Source organism: Psammomys obesus, unplaced genomic scaffold (assembly GCF_907164565.1).
Source record: "Psammomys obesus unplaced genomic scaffold, mPsaObe1.curated_primary_1811, whole genome shotgun sequence".
Lineage (NCBI taxonomy): Eukaryota > Metazoa > Chordata > Mammalia > Rodentia > Muridae > Psammomys > Psammomys obesus.
Genome location: NW_026587216.1, coordinates 44,123,611 through 44,135,949, shown reverse-complemented (window position 1 = coordinate 44,135,949; position 12,339 = coordinate 44,123,611). Strand labels below are relative to the sequence as shown.

At 40.1% G+C, this 12,339-nt stretch overlaps 1 protein-coding gene across 1 annotated transcript in view; it reads left to right on the top strand.

Moving 5' to 3' along the window:
* Necab1 (N-terminal EF-hand calcium binding protein 1) overlaps window positions 1-12,339 on the top strand; it is a 163,950-nt gene that overhangs the window by 133,955 nt on the left and 17,656 nt on the right. The window contains exons 8-9 of the mRNA XM_055603579.1: window positions 2,378-2,454; window positions 8,620-8,673. Of these exons, the coding sequence (XP_055459554.1) occupies window positions 2,378-2,454; window positions 8,620-8,673 (131 nt within the window). The remainder of the gene's footprint in view (window positions 1-2,377; window positions 2,455-8,619; window positions 8,674-12,339) is intronic.

Below are 12,339 nucleotides of genomic sequence, written 5' to 3'. Positions count from 1 at the left end.
TTCTTTCTTTCTTTCTTTCTTTCTTTCTTTCTTTCTTTCTTTCTTTCTTTTTCTTTCTTTCACCTCTCCATATATCATCTGTTTATCATTTATCTCTCTATCATCTATTATCTTTCTATCATCTATCTATCTATCACACATACTAGATAAAAAGATAGATAATAGATGATAGATAGATGAAAAGCAGATGACACATAGAGAGATGGTACATACATACATACATACATACATACATACATACATACATAGATGCATAGATACATAGATACAGGGACAGATACATAGATGATAGAAAGATGATCGATTGATGATTGATTGATGAGAGAGAAAGAGAGAGATGTGATGCAATTTTTTTAGAAAAATGTAAAAATTAGTCAGTTATGGTCATGTTATCCTGAGTGTATGAATCACTTCTAATCTTAGATGCTAAGATGGGTAAAGACTGGTTAGTGCTTGGACAAGAGGACAGAGATAAAACTACAATTCTCAGGGACTTTGATTGTAGGCAATAACCCAGCTTGGAAATACGCTACCTAACTTGTGAATTAAAAAGTAAACATACTGGTTTTTGCATTTAAAGTTATTTTCTTAAAAAAAAAAAAAAAAAAAAAAAAACTCTCATTTCTGATGACACTTTTTTTTGGTGCAGTGCTAATATTTGTTTTTACTTTATAATTTGTTGGTGCATTTCTTCCCCCAAAAATCACTATGCATTACTTTTGAAATCTTAAATATTAATGGAATTTAATGTGCTGTTTCTATATGGGAATGGTACCTCTTTATAATTTAAGTCTTGATTACATTTTATTTTTCATTTCTTTTTATTCTAAAGCAAGACTTAGAGTTGTGGATTCAATTTTGCCTTCATTTTAAGAAAGATTAACTAATACCACTTTAACAAGCACTTATGAGACATCTTGTGTGAGCTGTTATCAGCACACCGGAAGTTAGGATGCCCTTCAAGGTCTCAGACCATAACGCCTTCTTGTGCATCTTCACATGGTGATAGTTACAGTGATAACACCAGCAGTGCTTATACAGTGGTGCTTTCTGTACAGTCCAGAGAATGATCTATAACAGTCATATTTTGAATTTAAGATGAATGAGCTTACCAAGTACGTAGCAGGTTAAAGTAAAAGAATAAAGAGAGGAGAGAGAGAGCATGCTATAAAAACAAGCTCTTAACACATCCCACAGAAACTGACTGAGAAAGCGCTGCCAAGGCAGCCCGCTGGAGGTCCTCTTGTATAGTCCCAGAAGAGTACCCCCGTTTGGTGAGGCTTCCAAGTAAAAGAACCAATAGTGACACATAAAGATGACATCATCAAATTGGGAAGCTGAGGCAGTCAAGTGGAGTTCACAATCGAGCTTTCTCTTCGTGAGTGAGCTTGCTGTGTCTGAAATTTTGGCTTCTCTTTCTCACTACAGGCTCTTATATTGTGGAGAAACAATAGCAACACTTGTTGGCAATAGTTTACCTGCCAGCTCCTCTCAGGGATATAATGTTATTTACTCTTGAGCTGTTTTGCTGTTCTAGGTCCTCCCTGCAGCAAAGCTAGAGAGCCAGCTCATCTCCAGACAAGGAACCTTGGAGGGTGCTCTGAAACAAACGTGCTTGGGGCTGGAATGAGGGAGGAAGGGCAATCCTACTTCCAAAGTCTCAGAGAGCTGAAACTGCACCTGACACTTTGCCAATTTAGTGTCTATTAAATGGTACCAGATATGCAGATATTCTGTGTGCATGTGTAAATATATACACTTTTATACCTACAACCACGTTTAGCACATACTGCAGCCACATATACACATGAGTGTATTTCATATACATGAATCTAGAGCAACAGGCTCCCGTTTGCACTCTGCACCCCTGTGCCATGACTAAAGAACATGTGAATTCCCAGCGTAGTCAGTGGGAGGGGCGACACCAGCTACCTTGCTATATTACACTTGTTTTGCATCGCAGCTCCTTATCAAGGGTCTGGTTTTATCTGTTCCTGCCCCTGCCTTACAGGTGAGTTTAGAATCAGTGCTTTCCTTCTTTTTCAAAAGAAAACTCTCTCATGAGAGAATCAAAATGGTTCAGCAAGACTGGTTGTGCTATGGAGCTTCACAGGACAGGACAGTAAACAATATAAAAAAAAAAAAACAAAAAAAAAAACCAAAACAAAACAAAAAAAAAAACCCTTTACAGGGAAAAAAGCCAGTGATTCAAGGATCTCTGTGATTCAATTACTCAGAAATCACTCACTATACATTTTTAGGAATGTGTTTAAAAATCAGTGAGGCTGCATTCTCCCTTCAGGGCAGAAGGATAGATAACTAAGCATTCTACGTTGTTAAAAAATGTAACGTTCTGCGCTTGTGATTCCCTTCCAAGCTCTGTTAGAAGAGGACAACCAGTGGATAACCCAGATAAACAGACTCCAGAAATTAATTGATAGACTGGAAAAGAAGGTGGGTGCTTCCTTTTCCTTCCTCTCTCTATTTCACAAGATCTTCTGACCAAGTTTCCTCACTTGCTGGATATCAGCCTTGGCTGCCTCATGCATAGAATCATGCTCAACATCTAACTGGCTCTGTGGATGTCTGGTTGGTAGTTATGAGGACTTGTTTTCTGATTGGTTGTTTGTATGATCTTTTAAACAAATATGAAAGCTCAGAGTTAAATTTAAAATAATATCCAGGGCTAAGAATTAAATAAACTCTTTAGGCTATGATTGAATGATGCTAATCCATCTCAGAGAGAGATACAAGTGAGGTCTTGAGAATCCTTTAGTTTAATTAAGGGACAATGTTATTCTTTGCTCGACTTCTAGAGACTAACATACTGACAGTTTTAGTGTTCAGCCTGAGGAGTAAGTGAAGAAGAAGGGATATGATGAAGACATCTTTGTAGCTACATTGCACATTCCTAAATAACATATCTTTTTTGTTTTGCTCTGTTTTTTGAGACAGGGTTTCTCTGTGTAGCCTTGGCACTTATTTTGTAGACTAGGCTGGTATTGAACTCAAAGATTCACTTGAGATTTGCCTGCCTCAGCCTTCCAAGTGCCAGGGTCAAAGGCATGCGCTCCCACCACCTGGCATAAATGGCCTATTTGGATAGAGCAGAGCAGCTTGTATAACGTGTCAGTGTCGTCATGGCATATTGGCACAGTATATGCTTGTACAGCCTTAGTGCTAAAGGCAATCTTTGTCGAGCAATAAGAAAACATCTTTTCTGTGACTTCTGGGCAACAAATAATGCATATTTTTGCTTGGCAGAAAACCTGAGTTTTGAAGAATCCATGTATAGTTGTACAAATAAACAAGGAATGGTAAAAGAAGGTTGTTTGTTTGTTTGTTTTTAAATGACTGATAGAACTGAGTTCATCTGTAATTCTCAGTAAGTCCTGACATGTGCCAAAAGATTGTAATCTGATGTTTACCTGAAGGAATGGTCTCCATGAGCTGGGTGTTTGGGAGGATTTTATATTCAGAGAGGATGTAAGTTATAATTTAAATGATGACAACTCAATTAAGATTTTAATTATAAGTAATAGAACTCATGTTTATAATTTAATAAAATTGAGAAGTTTCTTCTGGAATGGTATAGAAATGCTCAGGGAATCAACAGATATTCTAAGGCATGAATTCAGGAACTCAGGAGATGAAGTGTCTCTAAATGTCTAGCTAACAAGAGCTGCAGTCTTCTGGGTTATGCCTGCTAGAATTAATGTATTCAGTGAGTCCAGTCTGTTTATTTTCTGCATATGATTCCATTTCCAAAGGGGAATGTAGGTTGCTTTTGTTAGGGAGACATGCTAGCTTCTTAGAAAAAGTGAGGGGAACATTCTGACAATGCCAGACCACTGCAGGGAAAGAAGAGAGAATTCATGGAAAGGAAAATGTGTTGACACTAAAGGTAGAATAAACTCTAATTGATTAACCAACAAACATTTTATATAAAGTAAAGTAAACAAAGAAGAAATTCATTAAAGAAGGCAGTGAAGGCATGAAAGTGGAGCAGCTTGAGTCTTTCACTTAGAGAAGCAGTGAGGACTAAGTTTACATGATGAATTGGTGCCTGGTCATGAGGAGGCATTAACTAACAGACTAAGGGATTTGGATTTGGTATGGAGAACAACCAGACACATTTTTTAAAATTTTTTTCACTAGTAATTAAAGACATAAGATCTTTTGATAAAAAACCAGGCAGAAAGATACAAGTTGTGTTAAATCGAGATCAAAATGGATTAAAACAAGAAAGGACTAGGCTGAGAGCTGAAGAAGTCATCTCCAACAATTCCAAGTTTGTGTACCTGAACACAGAGATGGGCCCACACTAAGTGAGAGAACAGAAATGAAAGACTTCTAAGATAAGAAGGGAAATTCACAGCACCACTGGTTGGGCACGGTGGAACCCACATAAGAGTGTGAGGATGTCAGCCTATCAGAGTTCACTCACAGAAATGGGAGAAACAAGTCATAGACCATTTTTAGGTACAATGAGAAAGAAGGTTGGCTTTCTAAGTGCATCAATGTCAAGGTGCAATAGGCAAGGTATATAAGTGTCAGTAAGAGAGGTGAAACGATCAGCTTAGGTCTTACAGCTAACACACACAACTAAGGCAAAACCTCAGGGTCTGAAGATGGGCAAGGATGCTGAAAACAAGGTTCTTTCTGTACAAGAAGAGCTAAATCAGAGGGATGCAAGCCACGATAGCTCCAGGCCCTCCGGCAGGGCACCTTCATTGGCATCACTCTCCTACTGGAGCAAACACATGAGCTGTAAGCATGTTGCAAGTCAACGTTCCTCTTTCGTTTTCTGAGAACTGAATTGTCAGTTGGATCTAAACAAAAAACAGTGGCTATGAATATTAGTTTCCTGATGGTGGAAGGCCTGCAAATACAGGATCGGCTTTGAAATGAAAACCCAATGGAAGCATAAGGGTGTAAAGAAGACCATCATCAGAGCCCAGCCACCTTGAAAGCAACTCTTCCATCTTGCTCCCCCATTTTGTTAGCAGAGTCAAGCTGAGTTCATAGTCCCAGGCTCAGCGACCAGCTTCTACCCCACCCCTCCAAATGTCATTTTAATTGTCAGGTAAGCCAGTAAAGAATATAGAACTTGCTGTTATCTTAACCAAGGTGCCTAAGTTGTAAAAATACAAAACCAGTTGCTTACCAAGCCCTTATTACTTACATATGCTGACCTGCTCCTTTGAACCCTTATCACCTTGAGCTCTGGACTGCATGTCTAGGAGGGTGAGTTAAGGGTCTTGGATTCTGGAACAAATGTCTAGGGGAATGAGTTAAGGACCTTGAAGCCAGGTGCCCTGGGTAAGGCCAGGTCGCCAACAGATAATCCCTTGCTTAACCCTCAATGTCAGAATACAACTGGATGACCCCACAGCTCACCCAAGACCACCTCATCTTTTGATCTCACCCTTTAAGTAAGCAATACTGCTTTCCCTCCCAGATGAGGTTCAAACCCTGAGCTGACTGAGTGCTCCCTGGGTACTCGGAAAATAAAGGTGAAGTGAGTTTTCTCAGGTTCCCCCCCAACCCAAACAAGGGTCCCTGTGTTAAATATGTTTAGACTGTTTTAAAGAACAAATATAAGTTTTTGAACTGGTTTTGAAGTTCCTAGCAAAAAATGTCTCCTCTTGGTGTATGAAATTTGTTCAGTTATTTCCCTACCCCACCCCCCGAATTGGCTTAAACTTTAGTAATACTTTTCCCCTCTGTTTTAAATCAAAGTATTGTCACATCCCTTTCTTTCCTGGACTTTTGTCTCTCTCCCTTCCTATGAAATGGTTTTATAGTGAGAGCAGCATCCAAGAGATTTGCTGAAAGCCTGGGCCTCTGGCTGTGTGGCGCTCAGCATGAGCTGTCTTAACGAGTTGGTGGAGCAGTACAGGGCTCGGTTTTCTTGTGTGACTTATTCTGTCCTGTGCTGAATTAGATTTCCAGAGGAAAACTATGCAATGGCCAAATAGTGCCTAAGTGCCTGTCATTTTGCTGCTGACTCTCTTGTTTCCTGTGGTTGTTAGCATTGGATTTGATCTCCCTGTTAAAAGGAAGTATACCTAAGGCAGAACATAGATTTTTTTTTTCTGTCTAATATGTGCTTATGATAATCCTTCCTAGACTGTAAACTGAATATAATTCCATCCAAGTGATTGGAGGCTAATGACATTTGTGATTCCTACAAGCTTTTCAGGTTTCTGATCTGTCCTTTCCAGGCTCCATGAGCAGTGATGGGGATAAGCTGACGTTCTAATCATGCTGTCCTCAAATCTCCACAAAATGTGGTGCAAGTTAATGTGTTCACCATCCAAGCATGAGAAACTCAGTTCAAGTGTCCAGAACCATGTAAAAGCTCAGTGCAGAAGCATCTCTGTGCTTCTCTGGGGAGATACATAGAGGTTGAAAATGGAGGGCTCCTGGGAGCTCCCAGGTCATGAGCCTGTTGTGTGCACCAGCAAACACTAAAGAGACACTGTCTAAAAAGGTGGGATGGGAAGTCCGACATTCAAGGTAGTCTTCAGTGGTATGCACACGTCTACACACACACAAACACGCACATGCACGCACACACATGCCCTTTTTTAGATAGAGTGAGAAAAAGTAAGACATTTTTATATTAAACAAAGCAAAGACAGCAATAAAGCCTATCCTTTGTCCAATGAATCATCAGGTTGCCATAAGATGAATAACTGAGGATGGCACACTCATATAATTAAAGCTTTTCTTCCCTTCAGATAATATAGAACTGAAAAGTGGTAGAAATGCATTTAGAGATTGCGCAGTCACAAGCTTCCATCTTGTACAGCTGATATTCAATTCATGGGGGCGGAAGGAGTGCTTTGTTTTGTTGTTGTTTTATTCTTCTCTCATACAGTACAATCCAGCTGCAACTTTTCCTCCCTTCACTCCTTCAATCTCCCCCCTTCCACTCTCCCCCACATCCACCTGTCTCCACCAGAAAAGAAAAGGCCTCTCCAAGAACATCAACTGAACACAATATACAAAAAGACGAGGCACAAACCCTCACATCAAGGCTAGGCAAGGCAATCCAGCATGGGGAAAAGGGTCCTAAGAGCAGGCAAAAGAGTGAGAGATACCCCCTCTTACTGTCAAGAGTCGCCCCGAAACACCAAGCTAACAAGCACAGCATATATACACAGCACAGACCCATGCAGGCATTACCATTACCTCCTCAGTCTCTGCGAGCCCCATGAGCCCTGCTTAATTGATTCCATAGGCCATGCTCTCCCAGTGTCCTGGAAACATCTGGCTCCCACACTTCCTTCTCCTCCTCTTCCTTGGGGTTCCCCAAGCTCTGAGGGAAGAAATCCAATGGAGACCTCAAACCTGGGCTTGCTCGCTCTCTCTCTCTCTCTCTCTCTCTCTCTGCCTAATGTTTGGTTCACAGTCTTGTTCATTACACAGTTTTACCTTTGGAAAAGGCATGATTTAGATGAGACCTTCATCCAGCCACTCGTTGATTCTGCAATGGCTACCTACTACATGCCTAGCAGCTTTCTGAGAATAGTAGTACAGACATATAACAGATAAACCATCTGGTCTCTAAAAAGACAGACAAAAATATGGGAAAGAATCAAAGAAACAAAATAAATTCAGATGGTGAACTACAGCTGAATTCCAGAAGTCAGCAGTGTGGATGGATAGAGAGGTTACACACGGAAAGACAGTGGTCTGAGAATGTCTGCGTAAAGCGTAAAGGGTGCTGTACTAAAACTGGGTTAAAACACAAGAAGAAGCCAGCTAGAGGAAGGCCTATGGGGGAAAGAATTGAAAGCAGGAGGGATCCTGAAAGTGAATCCAGGAGATGACAAACAGCTTGCCCAGAGCTCTACCCACAGGTGAGCGAGTACAGTCTTGCTCTGACCAGTTTAACACTGTCTCATGTAAACTGACAACTTTTTCTTAGCTATTTGAGAGAACTATTTCATCCATTCCTCACTTGGAATTTATGTAGCTCCTGGATGACCTGAAGGTCTCTATAAAAATCTTTCATTCTCGAAGACTGACATTCAAAAGTTCTCCTCTAAAACTCCACACATTCACTGTGGTGTACACACGTGTTCACATACAGGCACACACACAAAGATTTAAAAAAGATTGAAAACTTATAATAACAAATATTAGTAGCATTTTCCTTTGTTTCTCAATTCACCAACTTGAGTAAATAAAACTTGTGCTGGAACATGCAAAGATTATTTCAGTAGACAAGTGTTCATAATGGCCTCCCAAGGAAAGGGAAGACGTGACAGTCCTCACAGCGAAGTGGCCTGCTTGTTAGGCTGAGTGCACGTCTAGTCTCCCCTCTGCTCTCTGGTGGCATAGGTATGTGAAGTGAACAGCAGGAACAACTTGAGCATATCATAAATAGCTCCTTAAAATTGATTCTTCATAATGATAGAGTATCTCTTCATTAAAACAGCTCACTTTTTGCAATGAGAATTAGTTCATCTTCTTTCACATAACTAAGTTCTTTGGGTTTGTTATTAGTCATGAAACAAAACCACCATCTGGTTTTATGCTGATTGCTTTCGTTATGTAACTTGGCATCTTTTTCTTTTTCTCTGCTTTTGCTCCCTCTGACTGAAGGATCTAAAACTTGAGCCCCTGGAAGAAGAAGTTATTGAAGAGAACACTAAACCTGTGAGTGATTTCCGTTTCAAATTTTCAGAAATAGATACTTTGAAGACAAGACTTACTTTCCTCAAAATCTAGTACCTCAATAATAAGTTGAAACCTAAGTAACGAAGAGACAAATTTCACTCCTTCTAGATTTACCATGGCATTTATTATCATTGAATCATTTCTTGCTTTCAATAAGAATAAAATTTTCATGAAATACACAAGAAAAAAAAACCCGCATGATAAACCCATCATTAGAGTCACTAGTTACTAAACCTAGGAACACAGTACATGTAGAGATTTTAGAAAATCACAATTTCAGCAGTTTTTCAAGTAAGCTCCTTTGGTCTTTGTTTAAAGATCCTATTCGTTTTGCTTGGCTGATGTGGATTTGTGGAGACCTAATCCTTCACCTTAGGCACTAGTTGCTTGTGTGAACGAGCTTGTCATGCACAAGGTGCTGAATGAAGTTTAATATACACATATGAGACGTTGAGTTATTGCATTACTGAACATGACCAGCAGAGGATACCATCTCATAAAGGCATTTTGTAAACACCTCTAGTTGAGGGTTGTAAAAGCCTAAGCTGAAACCTAATCCCATATATTACCGTATTTCCAGCATTTAGCTTATATCTGGGGACTGTGAAATGCTAAGAGATCAAGTCATTAATCTTCAAGATATCCAAATGGGTATCCAAATTGATATCCAAAGATAGCATTGGCCTCGTTTTATAGAAAGTACTTACGTTTATATTCAAACTCCAGGAGCCCAGTGCTGAGCTCACACTCAGCATGCTGGTAACCTTGTCAATGCAGCATCTCACCGCTGCAGTAGAGGCGCTTGTAGCTGGGGAGGCTGTGAATTAACAATTGTTTTGTTGTTGTTCGTGAAACTTTTTCACCATGAGAACAGATTAGATTATTTGGTGGGCTCATTTAAACATGGAATATAAGATATTATTGTATCTAACTTTCCAAGGACTGAACCATGACATCACGATAAACCCAAGATATGGTTTATTTCCTAAAACCCATTTCCCCATCATTGCAAAATAAGGGAAGTAAGATATCATAGAAAAAAATCGATTCAAGATATCTGCTGCTCTGGCTGGCAGTGTGAATCTGGAGAGCAGGGCCTAAAGCTGAATCAGACTAAAGTCTCATGCAGTCGCCATCTTTACTCAGAGCGTCAGGCAACTTATACTCTGAGGGTTGAGAAGAGTCACCTGAGTAAAGTGTCCAATCATAAGGGCAAGACACACATGGCAAAAACATGTTTTTTCCATACAAGCAAATGAATATCAACAGCTGAAGTAAATCGACAGCTGGGAGGACCTCCAGACCACATTCCAGGAACAATTTGGTAGTTTAGAGAAACTGAGGTCATAAGACTCTTGTTGTTGTTTTCTTTTTTGTTTTTTTTTTAAGTTTTCTTACACGCTCTCAAACTTCTCAAATTCTTAGAACATGTTCCAACAATAAGACTATGTAGTCTCCCTCAGTTCTGTGATACAACTGTACTGTGATATTTCAATTTTATGTATCCAAATTTAAGAAAAACAAGTAACTTGTCTAAGGCCTCACAGCCAGTAAAAGTGAAGCCAATTTAAAAAGTATTTGTATACCTTGCTCTTGGGAAAGGAGAAGGAAAGAAAGTACGAGATGGTAGAAACAAAAGAAAGCTTCAAAACTATCCAGTACTTTAGAGTTCTTAGAGTTCAAATCTAGAATGAGTAAATATGTGGCATTAAAAAATTCACTAACAGCCACTTGCTAAAAGCAAAAGCAGCTTTCATTTGAATGACCCCACCAAAAACAAAAATACCTTCTCTGTATCAGTCTGGTAAAAAGGTCTGGGGATAAATTTGCGAATACTACTTGTCAGAAAACAGATGAGAAGGAAACATAATTAAGCTAGAATCAGTAATAAAATGTGAGAAAGAATATTACAGAAAAGTACACATTTTCAGAAGGAGACATATCTAATACAGGGGAAGAAAGAACACACACACAGAAACAAACAAACACAAGCTTTGATCAACACGATCAAGCTCATATGAACTCACAGAGATGGAGGCCGCGTGCACGGGGCTGTGCGGGTCTGCACCAAGTCCTCCTCACCTATATTACAGCTTCCACTTCAGTGTGTTTAATGGAACTCCTGAGGATGCAAATGAGTGGGTCTCTCATTCTTGTGCCCTCCGTTGGTCCCTTTTCCTCCTGTCTGTTCGTCATGCCCAATTCCAATCTGATGGTCTTTGTTTTGTCTTATTATATTTTATTGTGTTATTTTTATTACTATCCCTTAGAAGCCCGTTAGTGATCCAGATGAGAAAGGAGGTGGGGAGTAACTGGAAGGAGTAGAGAGAGGGAAAACTGTAATCAGGATATATTATGTGATATATTTTTTTTGTAATATACATTCAATAAAAGGAAGAAAAGAAAGGTGAAAATAAAGATGTAGTTACAATGTACAGGAAAAGATATTTTACTCCTGAGGCCATAATCAGGGTACGATTGTAGTAAATAGACCGTGTAGTCAAGTAGAACAGGAAGTAGTAGGAGGTGCCTATTCCAGGTGCCGTCTAAGCAAACATGCCTGCTGCGCCCAGTGGCTACCCAGCAACCCAACGCAAACTTCAGGGACCTGAAACAGTAACCGCGGCTTTGTGAGTAGGAAACTCAGGTGGGATCAGTGGTGTGGTTCTCGGCACTCCAGGGACCTCCTTCAGGTGTCTGTGGCCGGCTTCGCCTCCGCTTTGCTGGTGTTGGCCAAGCCTTTCATACAGGTAGAAGCTCAGCACTGCACTCTGTGGGCTTAGTTCACAGTCTGCCACCTGTGCATGAAGTTGTGCTGAAACTGGGCCCTTCTCCTTTGCTTATGTGGCCTGGCCCTTTGGGGGGAGGGGTCGCACATATCTTGTACTTCAGATATTTACATTACAAGTTGTAACAATACCAAAATTACAGTTTGAAGCAGCAGCAAAATAATTTCATGGCTAGGGTCACCACCACATGAGGAACTATATTAAAGAAGGTTGTGAGCCCCTGCTTTGGTCTGTGGCTGTGACCACACAGTAACACACTCGAGTAGCTGCGACAGAAGCCAAGTAACATGCAAAGCTTGAAATATTTGCTGCTTGCAGAGGACCTTCGCTGACCCTCCATTATCAGGTCTTGTTCACATGACAATCTCACTAACCCAGGGAGGGAAACAGAACCTGGAACTTTGTGAGAAGAACATTGCAAGGGGCTGTAAGTTCTAGAGTGGTGAAGGATTGCTTTCAAACGAAAAGAACTTAGAGAAACAGGTAGATGTAGGTCTAGAGTCCACACCTCTATCTAAGACAGCCCCTCAGAAATGCCAGACCTAAGAAGTCCTTGCAGATGTCTAGAGAAGGACATGTCCATAGTCATGTTGTTGGAAACCAATTCTATTTAATTATTAATACTAAACCAAGTTCCTGATAGACTCAGGCAAAAAACAAACAAACAAACAAACAAAAAAACGGATTGTTCATCCAAAACCTTGGCAGCTAGTAACAGGTTTGTGTCTTCTGATTCTTGATCTCTGACCCTGAGAGGAAATAAAGCAAAGGTCCCTTGGATTCTTGAACTCAAGTTGGCTATGTATGGCAAAAATGGATCAAATTTATAGAATGGTTCCAATACAATTTTTCAAAT